The 23,785-nt window shown below is 51.6% G+C and overlaps 1 protein-coding gene across 2 annotated transcripts in view; it reads left to right on the top strand.

Annotated features, from left to right (window-relative positions):
• Positions 1–878: 878 nt before the first annotated feature.
• Positions 879–23,785, top strand: part of Pdgfrb (platelet derived growth factor receptor beta) — a 36,352-nt gene continuing 13,445 nt past the window's right edge. The window contains exons 1-10 of one of the 2 annotated variants that reach the window (XM_027402802.2): positions 879–1,277; positions 15,922–15,967; positions 16,887–17,207; positions 17,922–18,188; positions 18,878–19,005; positions 19,086–19,260; positions 19,766–19,958; positions 20,524–20,639; positions 21,884–22,007; positions 22,512–22,723. In XM_027402802.2, coding sequence (XP_027258603.1) covers positions 15,928–15,967; positions 16,887–17,207; positions 17,922–18,188; positions 18,878–19,005; positions 19,086–19,260; positions 19,766–19,958; positions 20,524–20,639; positions 21,884–22,007; positions 22,512–22,723 — 1,576 coding nt within the window. In that variant the 5' untranslated portion in view covers positions 879–1,277; positions 15,922–15,927. Of the gene's footprint in view, positions 1,278–15,921; positions 15,968–16,886; positions 17,208–17,921; positions 18,218–18,872; positions 19,006–19,085; positions 19,261–19,765; positions 19,959–20,523; positions 20,640–21,883; positions 22,008–22,511; positions 22,724–23,785 lie in introns of those variants that run through there. The other variant, XM_027402803.1, reaches the window with a different exon arrangement.

The following is a 23,785-nucleotide window of genomic DNA, read 5'->3' as shown; positions in this document are numbered from 1 at the left end:
TTAGTGGCTCTTATCTTGCAGTGAGTGTTTAGTCAGGCTCTCTTTTGATGACTGACTCATCTGTATGCAGAGATGGGCAGGAATGAGACCCAAAGTTTAAGGTAGCAGAGACAGCCCCAGGCCCAGGTGAAGAGTCGGGACTCAGGGTAGCAGTCTTGAAGGCCCCATGACCAAGTGCTGTCTGATTTCCCCCAGCTACTTTAGGTCTTCCTCTAGTGCATCGTCTGCCTCTCCTCTAGCGGGTATCTGCTTGTCTGGGAATGTCTCTCCAACTCAGATAGTCTCTTACTTACAGAGTCCCAGAACCCACTACTCCTCACACAAGGCAGATGTTCAGTGGGCTTGTTCACTGAGTGAATGCTGAGTTCACTACACAGATCATCAGCACTTCCATTACAGATGGAGAAACTGAGGCACAGAGAACACACACACACACTCACACACACACACACACACTCACACACACACACACACACACACACACACACACACACACACACACACACACACACTCGCTCTCACTCTCTCCCATTCCCACCCCAGGTGCTATGGTGAAGGGAGGCTCCATTTGATGGCCATCAGGCAAGTGGAGCAGGCCACTCTAAGAAAGTGACTCAGTGGCTGGCGTGGGCAGTGGAATTTCTAAACATCCCCTCACATCCTGAGCAAACCAGTGAGGGGAGGGAGCAGAGGGAAAGGAGGAAGAAAAACAAGAAACTTGGGGGGAAAGAAAGAGAGAGGGGAAAAAAAACCCTGAAATTGAAAACAGACACACGCATCCACCCTCCCTGCTCCACCTCCCCCCCCTTCCCCCAGCTTGGCCAATCAGAATCCTCCCTGCAGCCTTTCCCCCAAAGTGTGTGGTGGTGGGGGGGCACGTAAAGCCCACAGTGGTGTGAGCGCTGGGGCTGACTGTGGCCACAGTTCCGGCTGCCCTATCTGGGACTTAGGCTTGCTCTGGGAGTAACTTTGAGAGAGAGGAGAACAGAGAGGAGGCCAGAGCCAGAACCGGCCCAGACCAGTCGTCAGCCTCCTGCCTGCCAGCGAGACCCAGGGCGGCCCCTCCAGGCTTCTCCCCTCCTCCCAAAGGATGCTTTTGGAGTGAGGAGGGGCCGAGCTGCTCCTGGCCCTTGGGCACCCTCTCCATTCCCCTGACTCTACCAGGGCTTTCGGCAATCAGGCCAGCCCTTCTACTGCTGTCCATTTTGGGTCCAGCAAAATAACAGGACAGCGAGGAGGACTTCCTGGAGGGGGTGATAGTGGACACCAGAAGCCTGGTAAGTTCAGGGAGGAGAAAACCCATCCCATGTCTTGTTGTTACCTACCTTTCCCCTTCCCAGCCTGTGCCTCTTTGTGCAGGGGGGAAAAAAGGAAAAAATTCTAACAAAATTAGATGGGAGGAGGGCAGGGACTCCCCTTGATATCAGGGCTGTCCCTCCACCCCACTTTGGTTGGCTGCTGCCCCTTCAATCCTGCTGCCTATCTGACCTCTTCAGACACCCCCAGAGCTTTCTGGGTGCCAATTGAGCAGGACCTCCAAGGTACAACAAAGACTGTGGGGGATGGGGAGAGGTAGCAGGGACAGGGAAGGGGAATCTAGAGGTGGCTAATAGCTTTCGCAGAAGTAGGGAATCTCAGGAACCTAGCTAGCCCCTGTCCCTTGGACCAAGTCTTGTGCCTAAGACTAAGTCTGGCTCCAGTCCAGTCAACTGCCAGGCAGACTTTGGAGATTTTAAATAGATTTGCAAATTTTCCAGATTCCTAAGATGTCCTTCAAACCCCTAGCCACTGAGAAAATTCTGACTCTCCAAGTTTTGGATGGAGGGAAGTTTACAAACCAGCCTAGTGGTCATGTGGCTCGGGTGGGGTCTAGTTCTGGGCTGTCAAGTTGGGGGGCTCCTCTGTGAAGGGCAGTTGTGGCTGGGCCGTTTCCTTCTGTCACAGTCCTCCCCTATTTGTTCTCTCCCTCAGGACCCCTTCTCCACTCTGTCCTAACATCTGAACCAAGTCTCATCACGCGCCCCCCTTGCCCAGATAATCTCTATAACTTCTTCATGTCGGGAGAAAGCCCCAGCTCTCTCACTGCAGAAGCAATGCCCCAGCACTCTGAGCATCCCCTGGGATGCAGGGATATTTCCTCCTCTACCTTGATGTGACAACCACCTAACTGTAGCCACTGCCTGGTAGCGGGACTGAAGTGACTCTAAACTTCCTCTACGCCACTGCCCCAGACAGATTTGAACCCTTGGTTCCAGCCTGGTTTCTTAGTTCCAGATGGTTAGATTCCACAATTTGTGAAAGGAATTTGCACCACCCTGCCTGTGGGCATGTGCCCTCCCCTCCATCCTGCTTGTTTGGAATGCTCTTCCTCATCATTTCCCTCTTCCAGGTAGCCCTCCCTAGTTCCTGCAGGTCCACAACCTGTTTGGACCCTGCTCTTGCTGCTTTGTGGCCTCCGTGCCCAGCCCTGAGTTTGCAGTGAGGAAGTGGTGGCCAGGATTCACTGAAGCCTCCAACAGGTCTTTCTAAAGCGATCAGTCTTCCCCATCTCCAGGCAGGAGGCCCTGGAGCCCCAGTGTAGGGAGCATGCTGTCATGGTGGCACCGTCACAGGTGAGCTTGGTGCACACCCACTCTGTATTCCTTACAACAAGGCTTCAGAGTCAGTTTTGTTATCCCTGTTTGCAAACAAGGAAACCAAAGCTAAGTGACTCCAGGCTCACACATCAGAGCTAGTGTTTAGGCTGAAGTGGAAGCAAACCCAAAGGCTGCACGCCATACGTCCTGGCAGTGCATCGTCAGGGCGTTCTCACTCACTCCCGCAGCACTTCCTCCTGGCTTCCATCATCCCCAACAGAAAGTGTGGCTCCAGGCTGGATGCTTCAAGAATCCCAATCTCTGGTCCTGAGCGAGGAGGGAGGCTGTCTGGCAAGCTCTTCAGACAACAGCATGGCAGTGCAGTGTTATCAGAAGCCCTTTTTCCCTCTGTGGGAAAAAAAGCTGGACTTGTAATTGCTAGCAGATGTCCGGAGGGAAGGCAGCAGAAAGCCCAGGGGATCCAAAGTCAGAAGCCTATTCTTGCACAAGCACCCTGTGGTTAGCCTGGCACCCTGCACTGCCCCATACCTAGAGGTTGTGAGCCCTCTGATCAACACCAGGTGTTTACTTTGTTTTGAGGAGGGGTCTCTCTGTGTAGTCCTGACTCTGACTGTCCTGGAACTCACTCTATAGACCAGGCTAGCCTTGAATTCGGAGATCTGCCTGCCTCTGCCCCCCCACCCCTCCCCCGAGTGCTGGGACTTTGATTCTGCAATTGTCAGCACTTTGCCTCACTGGGCCTCAGTCTTCTCTGTGAATAGTGTGGCAGTTTGTGGCCTTACCAAGATAGAAGGTATGAACCTGATTGCTGTGACCTGTAATTGGGGTGGATTGGGATCATAGCTGAGAGCAGCCCATGCTCCCTCCACTTCCTGTGTGTGAGCATCAGATAGGAAAATGATCTACAGTGCTAAAGACCTTTGACCATGAAAAGGACCCAGGCATCTTGTACCTCTTTCTCCAGGCTGGCTTTGGGACTAGATGCCCTTGGGGCTCTAAGAGGGAATCTGGCTTTTGTTCTGGACAGGCTTTTTGGTGTGGAGAAGAGAAAAAGAGAGGAGAGGAGAGGAGAGGAGAGGAGAGGAGAGGAGAGGAGAGGAGAGGAGAGTCATGAGACATTCCAGAAAGGCCCTTCTATTTCTTCCAGATGGTTCTGGGTCCTGAGCAGCAGGTCCTTGGAATGGGACTTTTTCCATCGTCAACTCACTCTGGAAGCAGGGAGATAGGAGAAAGGAGTGGTTCCTCCCCAGGTCCCTCAGTGGCACCTCAGCTAGTGTGAGCAGAATCAAGTCCTGAACAGTTGTGTGTGTTTCTGCCTTGAAGAAACTTTGAAGTTCTCTCTTTGGTCCTCAGTGCTTGGCATTCAGAAAGCTCATATGTATTTGCTATGTTAACTAAATCTTGCAATTTCGAGGAGTAAATACAAATTCTTCCCATTTTACAGATGGGGAAGTGTTCCAAGAGGCTAAATCAGTGGCCCAGAGTCCCACAGATAGGAAATAGAGGATCTGGGATTAGCATTTGGGTTTTTCTGATTTCAGAGCCTCGTGGAGGAGAGGCTGGGTGGGGCCTGGGACCCAGTATAAACTCCAAGGAGTTGCCTCATCTGTCCTCAGCATTCCGGAGTGGGGCCTCAAGTCCCAGAATGCCATGTGACCATGGGCCTCAGTCCTCCCTCAGTTGAACAAAGAGATTGACCCCGATGATCACTAAGCTCCCTGCCACCACAGAACAATCCCAGAATTCCAAGCCCTGCCAGGCTAGATTGGCAGCCGCACAGGCCCTGCTGTGTACTCTGGGATCATGCATATTTAACTTTACAGTGAAAGGGTTTTTTTTTTTTTTTTTTTTTTTCCTTACCCTTTCTCTACACATTGCAGAAAAAGGTCTGGATCAATGGCTGCTAATGGAAAGCCTTAACCTGCAATAAGGAGGGGAACTTTCTAACTAGGAGAGGGCCCTTTTATGTACTCAGTTTCCCGTTCCAGGGCGTGTTCCTGCAGAGTCTATATGCCTGCTTTCTTGAGAGCAAGGAGGGCTGGAAGTAGGGTGTGAGGGCTGTATAAGAAAGACCCTGTATGTCTTTTCCAGGGCTGAGCTTTGGTTTGAAGAAGTAGGCTTGGGCCCAAAACAGAAGAGGGGCATTAGCAGGAGTGATGGGAATGGACCCCCAGGGATCCACCTCCATGGGAGTAGATGTAGAATTCACACACTTGATACTTTCTGCACAGAAGCCCACCTGGTACCCTCCCCTACCAAGTCTTGGGGTCTGGAGACTCAGAAAACAACTCCCTGAACCCCCCAGACCCGGCCCCAGGATTCTTCTACTCCTATGCACTTTCTTGGGGGCTCAGATAATGTACAGCCTGGTGCAGGTGGGTGAAAAATCAAAGTATGTCTGTGTACAGCTTTAATCACATTAATACCCTCACTCCTGCCTCAGAGTACGCCTGTTTGATGTCTCGATGCTTGGCGCTTTCATCTCTTAGAGGTTCCAGCTTCTCCATTCTGTGATGGACAGTACTGTCCCTGGGGAGGGTCAGAGGCTCAAGAATTGCCTGAATGTCAGAGATAAAAAGGATTTCGGGGCTCATTTGGTTTGATTTCCCTATGGTATGAGGGTGGACCCAAGGTCAGAAAAAAAGAAACATTGTATCTCAAGCTATGCAGATCACAGGTGATGGAGCATGTATGTATCCATATCACCCAAAAGACAGAGGGGTCCCAGCTCCTTGTGCTGTCTATGGACCAGCCTCCTTGTCCCTCTGGGGTAAGGCTACAGGGAAGATCTTTGCAGAAGAGGAACAAAGCCCACCCCGACCCCAAACTTCCCTTCTCTCCAGGATCTAAGGTACCCCAGGTTGGCCTTGAACTGGTTTTGTAGCCAAGGCTGACCTTTAACTTCTGATCCTCCTGCCTCTACCTCCTGAATGCTAGGATTATAAGCGTGTCCTACCATGCCCAGTTTTATGCAGTGCTGGGGACCAAGATTTCATGCAGAGCAAGTGCTCTTCTGCTAACTCAGGCACAGCCCAAAGAGCCTGCTTGATGAAGGCTAGGAGCCCCCTGGTGTGGTTTTGTGGATCATAAAGCTTCCAGCTCCCCTACTTCTCCATTTTGACCATAGTTTTCTCATCTATGAAGAGGGGAAGAAGGAAAGATCAGTGACTCCAGAGGCCCATCCAGCTCAGCCTTTAGCACTGACGGCCCATTTCATGTGTCATGGCTGCAGTCTCCTCCTCCTCTTCTAGACAATGTCTTATGTAGCCCAGGCTCACTTTGAACTTGATATTCAGCTAAACTTAACCATGAACTTCTGTCCTTCCTGCCTCCACCTCCCATGTGGTGGAGGTTCAGGCATGCACCACCATGCCCAATTTTATGTGGTGCTGGGTAGGTATCTAATCCAGAGTTTCTTACATGCTAGGCAAGCACTCTACCAACTGACCTACACCCTCAGCCCTCCTGCCAGGCTTATTACGGCTGCTGGTTACATTTTGTTGGTGATCTTGTTACTGTCCTTTCCTGGAAATTGAATCCCCAAGAGCTGTAATACCACCAGCTCTTCTCCTCCTGAACATAAATGGTACAGAGATAGGCAGAGAAGAGCAGAGCACTCTAGAGGGACAAGAACCGGCTTTATAAACTTGTCACAGATGTCCAATAACATTGGGCTTGAAGGTAAACATTCAGGCTCAACCCAGTGAACTACATAGGCTATTCTAATCTTACCTGTATTAATGTCTTTGTCAATGCCCAGCCTGGGTTTGTCTACTGAATTATTAGTGCTGTGGTGAATAAGAAATTAATGAATATCAGGAAGGATGGATGGATAGAAGGACTGATGGACAGATAGTCTTCCCTTTTGTCTAGGATGGAAGTGACTTCGTGAGCATTCACCCTCATGAGGATCCTGTGCTGAGAAAAGCCCACACTTAGCGTAATACCCTCAAAACAACATTTTGAAGCTCCAACCGACTTTTAAAAATTATCCCTCCTTCTCACTTCACACCTGCCCTGCAAATTATACAGCTGCATCTGCTGGGGACTTTGGTCTGGGTTTGACATGGCCTCATTCTGGAAACTAGAACCTCTGACTGTCCTTATGCCAACTCACAACCTCCATGTCACTCTCCTGTGTGCCACATCCCCACCCATGCTTACCATGATGGCATTATCAGTAGCTAGCCATTCACCATCACTGTTAAACCCCTGGAAGTCCATATGTTGATATATGCAGGGCAAAGCCCAAATCCGCACCCAGTACCCCAGGCCTTTCCAGTGGCTTGCCCTCTTTCCCTGCCTGTCACCTACCACTTTGCTGACAAACCTCAGCTCTAGTCTAACAGATCTGTCACTGCCCTGTCCCCCAGATGCCTTTCCACTTGCCAAAGGTAGCTCATAAAAGAGCTCTGTGGAGTGACCTGCCCTGGCATCATCTGTCTCAGAGCCTCACTGAATCATAGTTGCTGCAGTTTACTGACTGGGAGAGCATGCCACAGGCTCTTCATCATCCGAACATAGCATCATCTTCACCATAGCAACAGCAGAGGCTCTCATGCCACTCTTCCGGACACACACTCAGACAAGCTAAATGCACAGTGGCCACACAGCTGCCAGATGTGAGGGCTGGGGTTTGGGTGCGGGTTAAATGGTTTTGAGATGGAAAAGCTCTCCCAGCCCACCTGAGCTCGCATGCCATTTCCCTGTTCTGGGTGGCAAAGGGGACATTAGGATACCATAAGTCTATCTGTTCTGCCCCCACCAGCTGCCTGTTCTATCACCTCTGTCAAGAGGCAAAGAGTCACCCTTGTCTGCCCAACCCAGACCCCAACTTAGAGAACAGTGTCACGAGGGGACAGCTGAGGACAAAGCCTTAGGGATGGAAGGGCTCTCTCCACATAGCCATTCTATCCTGTGCTGTGTAAGCCTCAATGGAGCACCTACTATAGACTCTGCCCTGTATTGGGGAATTGGAGAGATCCCACATAATCATTTGGCATGTCCTCTGAGCTCTGGCAAATCAAATTGGAGGGACAGAGAAGACTTAGCTGATAGCCATGGACTGGGAGACATCATCAGATTAAGCTTATTCCTAGGCTGGCCACTTGGTAGCCAAATGAACTCCTCACTGAACCTGGGGGTAGCACAGGGGAGAGGTGCTGCTTGCTGCCAGTTTCATACTATGCCCTGGCAGCGCCCACTTCCCAGGGAGCCCTTCTCTGGATCTTCCTGTGGCATCTGTTATAGCAGCTGCATCCTCTCCCTGACCAAGCTAGTCTGCCAGGTGTCAGTTATGCATCGGAGGCTGACCGAACAAGTGACTTCTCCCGTGGGTGGACAGGGACGGAGGAGGTGGTCTCTGACTTCCTATGGGGGTACCAGGCCCTCCTCCAAGCATCTGCTTGTATGAACTTCATCCAAAGCTCCAATGACTCAGTGCAAAGGCCTTCTATAGCCTGGAGAATGAACGTGAAGACAGGAGCTAGGGGGTGAGCCTGCAGGAAGGCATAGGGAAGAGATGCTGAGAAAGTTCAGGGGTGAAGGAGACGTGCACATTTTTCTTCCCAATTCACTGTCCAGGAGGGCTCTGAGGGGAATCTCAATGTTCTATAATTGGCACGGATCAGTGGCGGGCTTTCTCCGTAACCAGCGGCCTCTGCCTGATCTGCAGGCTATGGGCTGGTAGAAGAAGGCCATGGGCTGGTGGGTTAGTAGGAGTGGGATTTGAGGCCTGCCTGCCCCCTGCCCACTTGGCTCTGAGAACACATTCTCCCTGAGGCGCCCCCCACCCCCCATCCAGCCCACGCCTGGTCCCGATGGTAGCAGCCAGGGAAACAGAAGGTTTGCTTGTTTGTGCCTGCTGTACCCTTCCCAGCCCCAGCCTGGGACCCCTCTCAGGGGCTCCTTTAGCTGCCAGGGCCTGGTGCTCTCAGTTGCCATGACATCAGCCCGAGATGAGGCTCTAGAGAGTGGGGCAGGGAGGGCAGCCTGGAGAGGTGGAGGCTGGAACTCTAGCTTCCCAGGCTCTGGTAACTATACTAGGGGTGCTGGGCCGCTAGAGGCAGGGCCATAGGCCTGAGGCAGAGCTAGAAACACACTGAGCCAGACTGCCTGGATGTTCTGTCTCAGAGGCCTTAGTGACAAGACCAAACTGGGGTTTTTCTCTGCAAGAATCTCTCTCTGATTTTTAGACAGTCTTACTATATAGTCTTTGCCAGCCTAGAACTTGTAATGTCATAGAGATCTTCCTGCCTCTGCGTCCCTAGTGCTGCTGGGCTTAAAGGCATGTGCTAGCCACCATGCTGGGGCTAGGGTTCCCTCTCCTGGGTTCTACAGTGAAGTCTCAAAAGGCTCTGACTTCTGTCTCTACTATGTCTTTTTATGAGCATGCTGGGTGAACATGAGGGTGCAGGTTCCCCATACATTGCCCTCAGTGAGGATGGGGCAGGGCCCTGACCTTGGAGGATCCTCCTGTCCCCAAGAGCTCCAGGTAGGACCAGTTTCCTATGGACAGAGTTGCTCTTAGTTGGGAGATCAACTATCTTTCTCAGTGGTTAAGAAAACAGGCTTTGGACCCAAACCAGACCAGGTTTGCATACTGTCCTAGATCCTCTGATGATTGGCCATGTGACCTTGGACAAGTCACCAAACCTCCATGAGACTGAGTGTTCTCCTCTGTGAAATGGGTATAATGAGCACATTTCCCCTCAAACAACTGTTCTGTGGATATATCAAAATTCCTAGGTCACTTCATTGAGCAGAATGTCTGGCTCCCAATTAGTTAGGGCTTTTATTTGTTTTCACATCGGAACAGTGAGTGAGAAGAAAGGTGGATGCCGGCAAGCTGGTAGACAGAAGCAGGACCAACCAAGAGGCAGGGGACACAGTGAGACAGGCTGTGTTGGTGTAATAAAACCACTGTGGTAGTCTGGCCTCTGAGGGTCCTGGGCTGCTGGGCATAAAGGGCCCCAGGGGACGTGGTGAGATTCCTGTCACAGACTGTGCCATGTGCAATTGCAGAGAAGGTGAGGGATATGGCATGTGTGGCTCTTACTGTCCCTAAGACTGTAGAACCCATGACTGTCAACTTCGGTTTGCCCTAGCCCAAAAGACAGTGTGGAGAAGTCCAAAAACAGGAATGAACAGGCAGCAGACTTGTGAGCAGTGTGTGGCTGGTGCTGCCCAGGCTCCCACTGTCCTTTCTGTAGGCTTGTAGCTGTTAGTCCTGCAAGAAGGTGAGTGAGTGGGTGAGTTGAGTGAGTGGGTGGGTAACTGAGTGAGTGGGTGAGTGAGTGAGTGGGAGTTGGGTCTATGTGCTGGTAGGGGCAGGGGCAGTATGCCAAGGATTTTGCACCGTAGCCACAGCCAGGCAGATAACCTGTGTCCTTTCTACACCTCAGTTTCCTTGTCAGTGAGACAGGAACGCAGCTGGACATAATGGACTTGGCTGGGAACCTGACAGGACCACTCTTAGGAGCACCTTGGCCCTGGTGGCAGGTGAGGCCTTAAACAGGCTCCCTGTGACCATGCAAAGGGTGCTGGGCCCATAGAGGATGGTCTGAGTTAGAGCTGCTGCTGTCCTAGAACTCTCCAAGGCCATTTCTTCCCCATTTCTTCTGCAATAACTGACAAAGGAGGCCGGGGACCAGGGTGGGGTGGGGTGGGATCCTGAAAGCCAGGGGTCCCAGGGCATCTGCAGAACCAGGCTATATGGCCTGGAATGAAGCAGTGGGGGTTGAGCCTGAGGCCAGCGAGGCGCCTGAGGCAGGGGGCAGGAAGTGCTTGCTCTGCAGGCGGCTGGGCTGTGGGCAGAGGCATGACTGAGCCTCCCATCCTCCTCTCTGACCTTCTTCCCAGGCTGGTCCCTCCCTGGGGCCCCTAACACACACTGAGCACTTTCCCACAGGCTGTTCCATCACCACCCAACCCCCAGCACACACACTCTGGGGGTGGGGGGTGCTGTTGCGGGGGTGGGGGGACTGGTTCATTCTTTATCTGCCTGGCTCCCTTCCAGACAGATGTTTCATTTTATTTTGGACTTCCAGAAAATAGGCCATTTCTTTTCCGTTGTGTCCCAGGGGAGGCCTCCTGGGGAGAAGATGAGCGTGGGGCCCTGGGGAGCCAAGTGGACAGTGACCTTCCTTCCTCAGCAGTGAGGAGCAATGGTGGAGCCTGAATGTGAAGGATGGTTCCTACAGCCATGGCTCAGAAGCCACCTCTACCTGAGTGCCACGGAGAGCCATAGGCAGGTCAGGAATGTCAGGGTAGGATGAATACTGCAGAGAGAGGGGATGAGGACAGGTGAGAGGGAAAGGGAAACTGAGGGGACAAGGACACAGAGACAGCCAGAGACTGTCCAGATGGCTGGTCTGCCATCCTTAGTCCTAAGTGATACTCCGAAACTCCTGGAGAGTCACTGTTGAGTGGTGGTAGCACAGTAAGACTTCTCCAATAAAGCGTGTCAAAGGATGGAGGGGATGGGCTCTATTCCTTCCCAGGTTTCTCTTCTCACTTCCAGGCCCTTCTCTAGCTCCCAGGATGGGGCTTTCTGACTGGTACTATAAGACCACACCCACACCAGCTGGCTCTGGGAAGGCTAGAAGTGCCAAACTCTGTCAGGTCCAGACTAGGCTGTTGTCACTTGCTCACTGTCCAGCTGCTAGCCAAGAGTCTGTCCTTGGCTGCAGATTCCTCTTGCCCCCACTCACTCCCAGCCTAGAGCTGGCTGCCTCTTCTGAGCTGAGTCATGGCATCCCAGTCAGGGTTAGGGAGACTTACTCCACCCTCACCCCTATCCCAGCATTCCAAGTCCACAGGGCAAGGGTCCGGAGAGCCACAGGGTCAGCCTGGAAAGTTCTTCTATTCTCTTGTACTGAAGCTCAGAGAGAAAATAATAACCAGGTTCCTTTCCTCCCATCTTGCTGTCTATCCAGGACCTGTGAAGGGCCCCTGATTTGGAAGACAGAACAAGGCCAGGAAACAAGTTTGCTGGCAATTTAGCAGGTCACACCTCTGAATCTGTCACGGGTCTCCCCACGTCTGGCACAGGTTAAGGAAAGTGACTGTTCCATGGAGAAGCAGAGCTGTGTGTAGCTAGATTCTAGATGGTGAGCAGGTGCTGGGCATGGGACCCTGGCAGGTGAGCATGTAACCTATTGGAGTCCATCCTGCTGAGACTCAGTGGAATTCGAATTTCTCTGGCCTCACGCCTTAGTTTCCCCACCTGTACAGTGAGCCTCAGGAAGGGATCAGTTAGATGTTTCCTGGCTGTAGGGCATCGACATTCCAAGATTCTGACCTTGTGACCCCAGGACTGGGCCTCCTACTTGGGTATCTTGTTTATTCGGAACTTGGTGGGACTGGAGCTGGTAATACCAAGTGCACCAAGTGCCCCTTTGAACCGCAGCTGGCTTTCTCCCCTTCCATATCGTTGCATTTCTGCCTGGCCTGCCCTCTGCCTCCACTCCATGCTATCAGAACCTTCCACATTTGAAACCAGCTCGGTGGCAGCCCTTAAGCCTGCACATGGTCTCATTCTCATTCTTACAACGTGGTTTTATCTTCCTGCCATTTGTACTCCTGCCCTCCGAAGTTTGTCTCTGAAACTTGCCCCTTCGGCCCCTCCAACATGCAGTCACCAAGTCCCATTGACTTTCAGCTACATTAATCTCAAAGCCATCTGTTTCATCAGCCCCTACCAACTGCCCTCTGTCCAGCCTGCAGGGGTGGCAGGCAGTGGAGAGGCCATGCTGCCTCATTTCAGTCTCTATTTCCTTTTGTTTGGTCTGCATTTCATGACAATATACCAAAGCAGACTCCTCCTCAGTTTCCTTAGCTATAAAATGGGGATAATCATTCTCTACTCACAAGCTGTCAGAGGATGAAGGGAGACAATGAATGCCAAATGCCACACAACAAATGAGGCTTTTAGCTCGACTTTTGGTGACTGTGGTCCTGTGTACACACGTTCTCTATAAGTCCTATGTGGAGGGGGGGTGGGTACATGGGTGACTGTTATACATGAGTGCATTTCTGGTGGACACATGGTAAAGAACCCAGCCATCCGTCTGTGCAGTGTGCACGTGTCCTGGGCACTGAGGGAGCTGTGTGCACGTGTGTCTTCTGTGGGCATGCATATGGTTCGTGCTTGCCTGAGGGCTGGGCACACACCCGAATAGCTACACATGTGTATGTTGTAGAAGAGCGTGTGAGAGAGAGCGTAGGCAGCATCTGGGCTGTGTGCATGTGTTCACCGTGTGCAGGCCTCCCTCTGGCAGCAATGCAGCCCCCCCCCCCACTTCCCAGACTGCTTGTGTCGTGGGAGCCACGGGACCCCGAGGGAGGAAAGCTGATGCTGGCGGATGTGGCCAAGATGGGCTGGATTTATTTAGATTAAGTTGGTGGGAAAGGAGTGGGGACTTGTATGTGCTTGTGAGCGGGAAGGCTGGGGCTCTGAGGATGACTCCCAGGCATGCTTGCTCCCTTGGGCATAGGGCCTCACTGTGATTCCCTAAGGAGTGCTTCAGACTGTTGTGAGAAGCTGAGCCACCCCCCTCTCTGAACCTGGCCTGAACAGGGGCAATGCCGTCAGGACAAGTCATCTGGCTGCCTGGTCCTTCCTGGGGTTGCTCAGAATATAGAAGCTCCTGGAAGCACAAAATGTTCCATAAGGCACTGAATGGAAAGCTAGGTCCAGAGCCATTGAGATAGCCAGGAGGTAATGCTGGGTACCTGATCCCCACTCTGATGAGTCCTTGGCCTGTAGCTTGCTTTCCATGCTACCCCAGAAACACCCCAGGTTCATTTGGTGGGAAGTCACCTGAAAAACCATCTAACTCCCGGTGGTACAGTGGAGGAAAATGAGGCCATTTAGACAATGTGTCCGAATCTATACACTAGGTCAGTGGGATGAGATGTGTCATGGATTCCCAGGTACTATGGCCTCAAACATGCCATCTGCATTCCTGATCAGTCATTACATCTGCAGGTCACACCATTGAGAATGATGGTGGCCAGAACCTTCTCTTTGAGGAGTCAAAAAGGTAGAATTTTTGAATAGTGGCAACTCTTTGAGATGACCATCACAGAGCCAGGTGGAGGTGGTGGTGGTGGTGGTGCATACCTTTAATCACAGCATTGGAGAAACAGAGGCAGGTAGACATCTGAGTTCAAGGCCAGCCTGGTCTACAGAGCTAGTTCCAGAACAGCCAGGGCTATACAGAGAGACTCTGTAAAAAACAAACACACACACACACACACACACACACACACACACACACACAAAAAAAAAAAAAAAAAAAACACAAACAAACAAAAAAAACCCACCATCACAACCTCTCTGTGAATGGCTATGCAAATGAGTCCCGGAGCAGACAGGAGATCCAGTTATTGTCACAGTGGCTTCAAAGATCTGAAGAGGGATGGTTTCAGAGAATCAAGCCAGTCTGATGCAGGCATTGCCTTGCATTCTCCCTCTGGAAGCTCATTTGCTTAGTCTGTCCTGCCCGCAGCTGGAACCCACTTTTTGTCTATGTGGCCTGGTGGTGATGCTGGGCTTCACTGGGTCTCTTCTTCCCAGGGAAGAAGGCTTCTTCGCAGCTTAGAGTCTTTCTTTTAGCTCCCCCGAGGCATTTCCCTGCAGGAGAGGGCCTGAGAAGAGAAGACTGAGTGTTACAAAGTATCAGGGTTGAGGACTGCATGCCATGAGTTTCCAGCCTACATGGTCAGCACAGCTTACCAGAGCCAGACCAGCCTCCTTTCAGTGACCTCCCATCTCCTGGCCAGCAGGCCAAATTCCTCCTTTAGAATAATAAACAGTGTGGCCAGCCAGGGAGGCTGGGAGAGGAGGGGAAGAAGGCTAGGATGAACCCTCCCCAAGCCTGGGCTGCTAATGATTTTCTTTGGCCCACATCTCTGGCAGGAAGTGGGGAACCAGAGGGGCACCCATGGAGGGGAAGATGGGCTTCTGTAGGGCCTGTTGGCTCCGCCTAGGTGCCCGATGCTGTCTGTGCTGCCCAAGGCCTGGTGTCCAGCTGGAGGGGCCGGCACTGGAGGGATGTGAGGGGAAGGACTGAGAAGGAGACATCAGACCAGTAATAATTCAGAGAGGGGGGACTCGGGACCAGAGGCGGGGGTGGGGGTGGGGGGGTCAGGTAGGGTAAAGGAGGAAAAGCAGTCTGCAGAGTGAGTTTGTACAGATTGCTTATTAAGGCGTTGAACAGAGCTGGGGTGGGCCTTGTCTGTGTCTCATGCACCTTGTGTGACTATAGCCCTCACGGGTGATACACTCATCAGCGCTTTGCTGGCTGGAGGCTCTGTCCACAGACATGGCCCTGGCACAGGAGATGGCAATGGAGTTCATGAGACCTGACTCCTCAGCCTTGGGTAGGACACTAGAAAGGGCAACATGGTGGAGTGGAGACAAAGCCGGCAGCCCCACAGTCTCAGGACGCTCCTTGTTGCCTGTCACATGATTACCTCCTATGTTTCTCCATCCTTGACTCTGACTACACGTCGTCGCTATTGGTGATTGTTTGCTGGTGAAGGGAAGGACCAATCAAGGACTCACCCGTTACAGTGTGTCTGTCTGCACCCTGTTTCTCAAACCTCCTCTCTGTCTTCCTCCGCTCCCACCATTCAGCTCTCTGTTTCCCTCTCAAACAGCCTCTGTTAGGAACCTTGGGTAAATCTTCGATCCTCAGAGCCTCAGTTTCCCCATATGGACGTTGAAGGGTTGGCTTCAGTGCTCTCCAAGGACCTTCAAAACCTGATAAATTGAATGGGGCTGAGAACCTGGTTCCTCTCTCCTGGGTCTTCTGTGTAGCTCTGTGCTGAGTAGGGGGGCCAGCCCACTCACTCCCACATTCCATAGTCCTGACCCCCTCCCCCTCCCCACTTCCCCTCCCACAGACTCCCATTTCCTGTTGTGCTTGTGGAGGGAGCTGTGGGAGTTCTCCAGGCTCTGGCTCACCCCCTCCCACTCTTCCAGGCCTTTCATCACACTTTCCCAAATATTTGTACTGGCAGATAAGTGCCTGGTATTGGAACTGTCACCCAGAGGACAGGCTGTCAGAGCTGGCAGTCTCCTAGCTAGCCCAATTTCTCCACCCCCAGGGAAACTAAGGTCCATAGGCATAGGACTCAGCCAAGGCCACATGACAGTTGGAAACAGGAGAGGCTTGGGGACCTGGATGTCTTCTCAGCCTTGAGACGTGACGTTGGATACCCAAGCAGAACTAACTCAGCAGGAACCAGGTCTATCTATGGTGGGCCTGGCACTGCCTTTGCCACACTGGGCTCTGATCTCTGTTTAATTTTGCAGGACACAATGGGGCTTCCAGGTATGATGTCAGCTTCAGTCCTCAAAGGTAAGTAGGCTGGCCATAAGGATGAGGGCCCCAGGGATGGCCTAGGGAGTTGGTGGTGGTAATGCTTGGTAGCACTAAGGCTACCAAGAATCTGGAAGCTCCACAGTACGTTTGAGCCTCAGTTTCCCTGTATTTGGAGGTGGTCTGTGGAGGACTCCTGCAACTACCCACCTACTAGCTCTTTGTAGATCCACTCAGTAGATCCCCCCCTGCCCCTTCTTGTCCAGAACCACCAGTTCCTTATTTATCCCTCTGCACCCACAGCCCCCTCTGAGACACCCCAGGCTCCCATCCTTCTTCAGCCCAGTTGGATAGCTGCTGTAAGCTCTACAAGGTCTGGGCAAATACCCAGGCAATCAGTGATGGCCCTCCTGACTGGCTGCACCTGTCCTTATTTTCATCACCAGGGAATGTGAGGGTATGGTTTTAAAAACCCTCCCCGTGAACACTGATGTATAGTGCTACATAGCTGCTTCTCCCAGGCTTCCCTCAGGGGATGTCATGGGGGAAGTCACCAATCATCTGACATACGTATCTTAACCCCCCACCCCACACCATCCTTCAAGCTCCAGGGGCCTCAACATCTCATTGAACAGCTACCGAGCAGAGACCTAGGGAGTGACCTGGACGGCAATGCAGGAACTGGAGGCCTGGGGATTGCTTCCACAGGATTTCCTGCCCCCTTTTCCTGCTTGCTGCCTACATATAGCATTGCTCAAGAGCTTAGAGTCCGGAGTCAAATGAGGCAGGGACCTAGGACAGGAGCCTTTGGAGGCTTGACAGTGGTCTAACAGCCTGTGTTGAACGGGAAGATGTGCTCTTTAAGGACTTAGGAGCTACGCAGACAGGCCTCCAGGACAGCTCTGGGGAAGGGGCCATATTCTCTTTGCCCTGACATGTGACCCTTCCTGCCCCAAAGGCCAATTATTGTTGTTCCTGCTGTTGCTGCTGGGACCACAGACCTGCCAAGGCCTAGTCATCATGCCTCCTGGGCCAGAGTTCATCCTCAACATCTCCAGCACCTTTGTTCTGACCTGCTCGGGTTCAGCTCCAGTGATATGGGAACAGATGTCCCAGATGTCCTGGCAAGAAGCATCCATGAATCAGGATGGCACCTTCTCCAGTGTGCTGACACTGACTAATGTCACAGGGGGAGACACTGGAGAATACTTTTGTGCCTACAACAACTCCCTAGGGCCAGAGCTCAGTGAGCGGAAACGCATCTATATCTTCGTGCCAGGTAAGGACACTAGCTGTGTGCCTACTCCCTCACCCTCGTCTCCACAGCACATAGTACAAAGGGAAGCTTGAAGCCGGCCTCATGGACACCACAAGATGCAGCTATGTGACACAGGCAAAGAGCAGCATCCAGCCTGGCTCAGTCCAAGAGCCCGATCATTCCACCCGTGGTCTGCTCTCTCCTGGTCGCCTTTCACTTTTACCTCCCAAGAATTCTGCATTCTCAGCCGGTCCCAGTTTGTTCCTTTTGGCCCCCATATCCCACTGCCCTGTTCTCTGAGCTCCAGGTGCAGCTACTCTTTAGTTTCTGACTTTTCACCCCCTCACAACAACTCCAGTACTGTCAACATTAAATGAAGAGCAGAAAACCACCCTTGAGACCGTTGTCCTTAGTCCCCTTGTGCTACTGTAACCAAAGACCTGAGACTATAATGAACAAAATGGAGGCAGGGACTGAAGCAGAAACCATGGAGGAGTGCTGCTTACTAGCTTGTTCCTCATGGCTTGCTCAGCCTGCTTTCTTATACACCCAGGAGGGGCACCACCCACAGAGGGGCACCTTCCCATATCAATCGTTAATCAAGAGAAAGGCCCACAGATAATGTGATGGAGACATTCTCTCAACTGAGGTTCCTTCTTTCCAGGTGACTCTAGCTTATGTCAAGTTGGCAAATCACTAACCAGGACATTCATTCCTTGACTCTGCTCCTGACAGACCCCACCATGGGCTTCCTCCCCATGGACTCTGAGGATCTATTCATCTTTGTTACGGATGTGACTGAGACGACAATTCCATGCCGAGTGACAGACCCCCAGCTGGAGGTGACGCTGCATGAGAAGAAAGTGGATATCCCTCTACACGTACCCTATGACCACCAGCGTGGTTTCATTGGCACTTTTGAGGACAAGACTTACATCTGCAAAACCATCATTGGGGACAGGGAAGTGGACTCTGATACCTTCTATATCTACAGCCTCCAGGGTGAGCCCCCTTTCTGGCCCTTTACGGAGGAAACAGCCCCCCCCCCAGTTTACTAAGTACACAGCCTCATATCTCACTCAATTCTCCTATAGTTTTGGGAGGGAGCTAGTTAATGTTCTCTCCCTTTTTAACCCAAGGAAACTGAGGCTCAGAGAAACGATGGAGTTGGTCCACAGTCATAGTTCACTAAGGGCTGGTCTGGGCTTTGTAAGGTGGGGACAAAGGCACAGGCTTGGAACCAGCTGGGTTTGGATCCCAGCTTGGCCACTTCCCATTTAGACCACTCTGCACAAAATACCTGGTACCTGAGAACCGGATGCCCTCACCTCCCATAAGATGAAGGTGGCGATGACTGCCTTCCTCACAGATTTTGGGGAAGGTAAAATAAAAGAGATGCCCAGCATGTAGTAAGTGCTTGGTAAATGTCTCTGCACTTAGATTCCCAGAGAATTGTGGCTTCCAAGATGGCTATCCCATGGTCAGCTCCATGAAGAAAGACATTCTGTCTGTGATGTTCACTCCTCTAGCCACAGTGTCTAGAACAATGCTTGTATAGTATCTAATTATTATTCATAGACCCAGTGAATGACTCTTTCACAATAGCCAACCTGCTCCCATTCCCCAAGCCTAGTGCTGGTGGCTGGTGATGACCTCCTTGGTCCTAATCCAATCTTCTCGCCCCACTCCAGTGTCATCCATCAATGTCTCTGTGAATGCAGTACAGACAGTGGTCCGCCAGGGTGAGAGCATCACCATCCAGTGTATTGTAATGGGAAATGATGTGGTCAACTTCCAGTGGACATACCCCCGCATGAAGGTACTGCTGGGCAAGGCTTGGAAGGCAGGATAGACATCTCATCTCGCACTAGCTTCTGATTTGGGGACTTGTCCTTGCAGAGTGGGCGGCTGGTGGAGCCGGTGACAGACTACCTATTTGGGGTGTCCTCCCGAATTGGCTCCATCCTGTACATCCCCACTGCTGAGCTGAGTGACTCGGGGACCTATACTTGCAATGTGTCGGTGAGCGTGAATGACCATGGAGATGAAAAGGCCATCAACATCACTGTGATTGGTGGGTGCCTGGGATTCAACCCTCTACCCCACCCTGTGGCACAGACTCTGGGGTCTGTGTCAGTATTAGGCTCAAAGTGTAGCATCAGCCCCAGACTTAACTCTAAGTCCAACCTAGACTTCCTACCTAGCCAGACACCTAGTTCATTGTCAACCCCTCAGTGCAGGCCTTGGCAGCCCCATTGTCAAAGTCAACCTCTGTACTACTGAAGTTCCAGTGTACCCTGTGTGTAATATAGAGCCAGAACAAAAAGCTTCAATTCCACTCCCAACCTCAGCACCGACCCCAATACCACCAGCACCAAATTCTACCCCTGCTTCAGTTCCAGTCCAAGCTTGAACTCCTGCTCTGCTGCCTGAATAAGCCCTGCTCCTAGAAGGTGCTTCTCTGGCCTTTAGTTGGTACGGGCCTCCAGGAACACTCCACAACACGACCCACACCCTCATTGGTGTCTGGCATAGCCCCGCCCACAGGGCCCTCCCTTGACTGTTGTCTACCTTTACAGAGAATGGCTATGTGAGACTGCTAGGAACACTTGGTGATGTACAAATCGCTGAGTTGCACCGGAGCCGGACGTTGCAGGTGGTGTTCGAGGCTTATCCGCCACCAACTGTCCTGTGGCTCAAGGACAACCATACCTTGGGTGACTCCAGTGCCGGCGAGATGGTTCTGTCTACTCGAAATGTGTCTGAGACCCGGTGAGCACCAGATAGTCCACCTGTTTTGGAAACTTCAAAATTGCCAGGCATCTCAGGGCTTTCAGACTCCAACAAACCTAGGTCCTCTTTGTCTGAGAGTGCTGTGTGCTAGGCACACGCCAGCTGCCAGGGATGCTGCAGGACCAGAGCAAGCCACTCTGCCCCTCCTGGAGGGGGAAGCAGACACTGATGGGTTGGCCACTTAAAGGTTTTCAGTTATCTTTGTGATAAGTAGAGCTGTCAGGTGACAGCCAAAAGCAAAAAGACTGGATGGAAAGCGGGCATCCCTGAGGCTAGAGATCAGCAGAGTGACAAGACTGTGCCCCTCAGAAGGTGATGAGCTGTGGAGAGGGATACACTGGTCCTTCCCAAGCCTTCCTCTTAGCTTAGTGGAACAGCCTGTGGGTGGGGATTCAGGACACTGGGTGTGAATCATGGCTCTGCTGTAATCACCTACATGACCTTGGCAAGTGTATCCCTTTCCTCAGCATACCATAGGAAGGTGAGGATGCTTTAGGGGTTGCTGCAGTTCTGACTGAAGTCCCTGGCCTGACCTACTCCATAGGTACGTGTCAGAACTGACCTTGGTGCGTGTGAAGGTGGCAGAAGCTGGCTACTACACCATGCGGGCCTTCCATGAGGATGCAGAGGCCCAGCTCTCCTTCAGGCTGCAGGTCAATGGTAAAGCTTCACCTTCCTTTCCTGCTCTCTCCTCCTCCTTTCCCTCCCTCGCTCCCCATTCAGTCACCAAGGAGGCTGCATTCCAGACAGCTGATCTGGTGTGTACCCTCTCTGGGCCTCAGTCTCCCCAGCTGCAAAGGGTGACCATCAGATTGTATCAGTGTTCCCCCAAATCTGAGCCATTTATTCACCAACAACACAATTGTAATTCTCCTGTACAATCCATACTTTGCTGGGTAATTTCAATGTGGCAGCCTGTTCAGAGTTCTACCTTTTATAGTTTGCATCCTAGTGGGGGAAGACAAATAGCAAAGGAGGAATTCCCAGAAAAACCAAAAAAGGTTAGAAGACAACAAGTAACTGTAGGGGATGGGGAAGGAGGGAGAGACAGAACACACACACACACACACACACACACACACACACACACAGGAAAGAGCCTGGCATAGCAGGTGGTAAGGGTTGTAGTTTTCAGTATGGTGATAAGGGTTGGCCTCATTCTGGAGGTGACAATTGTGAGAAGACTCGAAGAAGCAGAGGACATTAGACAAGTAGATATTTGGAGAAGGGCACTCCAGATCATGCGTCTCCCCTTGTCACATTGCCAGAGAAATAGCAGGAAGGCGGGTGTGACCAGAACAGAGGGTGCTGGCATATATGGAGGGTGGGTCATGAGGTCAGGGCAGAAATGGAGGAAGGATGGAGGGGATAGTTGGGTGAGTGCTTTGTGGGCTTAGTACAGCTTTGGCTTCCATTGTGACTGAAATGAAGAGCCATGACAGGGACTTGAGCATAGAAATGACATGATAAAGACTTAATGCTTTGTCAATTAGCTTTCTAAAAATAAGTCTGTTTTGAAAGACAAAATTTAGCATCTCGTTGTAGATGGAAACTCAGTGTCATATGCCATAAATATAAAACAACCACTAAAATAAATTCAGAGAAAACAAAACAACGCTGTCAAAGTCTAGCCTTATGAACCTGGCTGCCCAGGACCCTGGGCTCCAGGCCTCTTCTCTCTTTGTTAAGGGAAAAGACAGTCTCAGAGTGATGTTAAAGACAGGCTCTGAGCCCTGCCCTTCGAAGTACTGAGAGGAACCTGTCATTTTTCACACTGTGACTCCTGGTGTCTGATGCTCCCCTGTAGTCCCTTGCCTAGGGGTTGGGGAGTGGGGGGACTCTGGAACATGTTCCCCTGAGGTCTTTTCCTACCACCCCACTTCCTTGCCCTGTACTCTGTTCAGTCCCTGTCCGTGTGCTGGAGCTGAGTGAGAGCCACCCTGCCAATGGGGAGCAGACAATCCGCTGTCGTGGTCGGGGCATGCCTCAGCCAAATGTCACGTGGTCTACTTGCCGAGACCTCAAAAGGTGAGCACACCTGAGCTCCAGCCTCCCAGAGTACCCACAGCTGCCTAGAATGACCCAGTGTAGGCTAACCTAGATCAACCTCTCCCCGCTGAGAGGCCCAGGCCACATCTTAGATCAGTCCTCTGCCTTCCTGAAGATACCATGCATAACCTAAATTGCTCCTTTTCTTACCCTGACCCTGAGCCATCCTCAACCCAGGAAGGTGCAGGGTTTGGCCCCCAGAGGGGTCTAATTCATCCAGTAGTTGTTCTATATCTCTGACCAGAGTTGAGTGTAGTAGATAGAGTTCAGGGTTTGCCTGACACACTGAGGGTCAAATGAGTGAATTTTGCCATTGAGGAGTCTCAGTTCTGGAGTAGGAGCTCCCCCTGCTGGTCCTTCTAGACAACACAGTAGGAACCTACTTAAGGACCAAGCAGTCATAGAAATTAAGACTTAGTTTCCCCAAATGCAGAGGGAGAACTAAGCGAGACTGTACGCCAATCTCCTTGTGTCTCCTGGCAGGTGTCCACGAAAGCTGTCACCCACACCCTTGGGGAACAGTTCCAAGGAGGAGAACCAGCTAGAGACTAATGTGACTTTCTGGGAAGAAGAACAGGAATATGAGGTGGTGAGCACACTGCGCCTGCGTCATGTGGATCAGCCATTGTCAGTACGCTGTATGCTGCAGAACTCAATGGGCAGAGATTCGCAGGAGGTCACCGTGGTACCACATTGTGAGTGCCCCAGCCTTGGGTGGCTCTGATGACCTCTCACTCCTTCCTTGATCCTGCTTTACCGTGCCTGCATGCCCAAAATGGATCAAGTGAGCATGCTCACAAGCCTATAGTAACATTACAAAACCCACCAGAGTATGTCCTTATGCACATACACAATATATGATGTGGACACCAGTGCACAAACATGAAAAGCATTGACTCAAGTGTGGAAAATGAACTGTTATGCATGATGCATGCTGTAAACTCTGAACATGAGTAGGCTGATCTTGGGACTCGGGTGTACACTCTTCATGTGCACATGCAATCTGTGCTGAGGATGCCTAATCCCCTGAGTACACTCGTGTTAGCATGTGCTCAAGCATGCACAACGCTGTCCATGTATATAAAACTGCAGGATATATTTTTGTGAGCTGTGTGTATAAGCCTGCCCAAACCCAAGACTTGCATGTAAATCTACAAAATGAATGTCTGTATGCATGTACAGGTGGGGAGCACAAACCCCCTACATGTGCATAAATCATGCATGCACAGTTCCTGTGCAAATGTGAACATTGGCATGGTTCATATTTGTACTCACACAATTGCAACATATAAAAACAAAAAAGCACTGAGCACAACTCTGTACACATACGCCTCCAGACAATGTACAAACATTAGCAGCTGCACATATATGTACAGTTATTGTGCAACATATGAACAGTGCTTGCCAGAGTCCAGATGTGTGTACATATCTCCCACTTACCCATGCCTTCACATGTATGCATGCTTCATCATCCACCTATTTCCTATTCAGTAAGTTATGGGGACCCAAACTCACTAGGGTACAGAGGCCAGTGGGTCAGTCCAGAGGGAGGAGGCAGACGAGGAGTGAGCCAGCCTACACTGGAACACTACTTCCAGGGAGCAGCCCTGAGACAGAAGGAGCCCTGTGCTAACCTTGGGATTGAGGAAATATCCCAGGAAAAAGAAGTTTTACATCAAATACCGAAAGATGACCAGGTGTTAGCCTGTGAAGGCATGGTGTCGCAGCCAAGGAGGCCTGTGCCAAAGCCTAGAGGT

The sequence above is a fragment of the Cricetulus griseus genome, chromosome 2, assembly GCF_003668045.3.
Source record: "Cricetulus griseus strain 17A/GY chromosome 2, alternate assembly CriGri-PICRH-1.0, whole genome shotgun sequence".
In the NCBI taxonomy this organism is placed as follows: Eukaryota; Metazoa; Chordata; class Mammalia; order Rodentia; family Cricetidae; genus Cricetulus; species Cricetulus griseus.
Note: the sequence above shows the minus strand (reverse complement) of the source record. Positions and strands in the feature narration are given on the sequence as shown.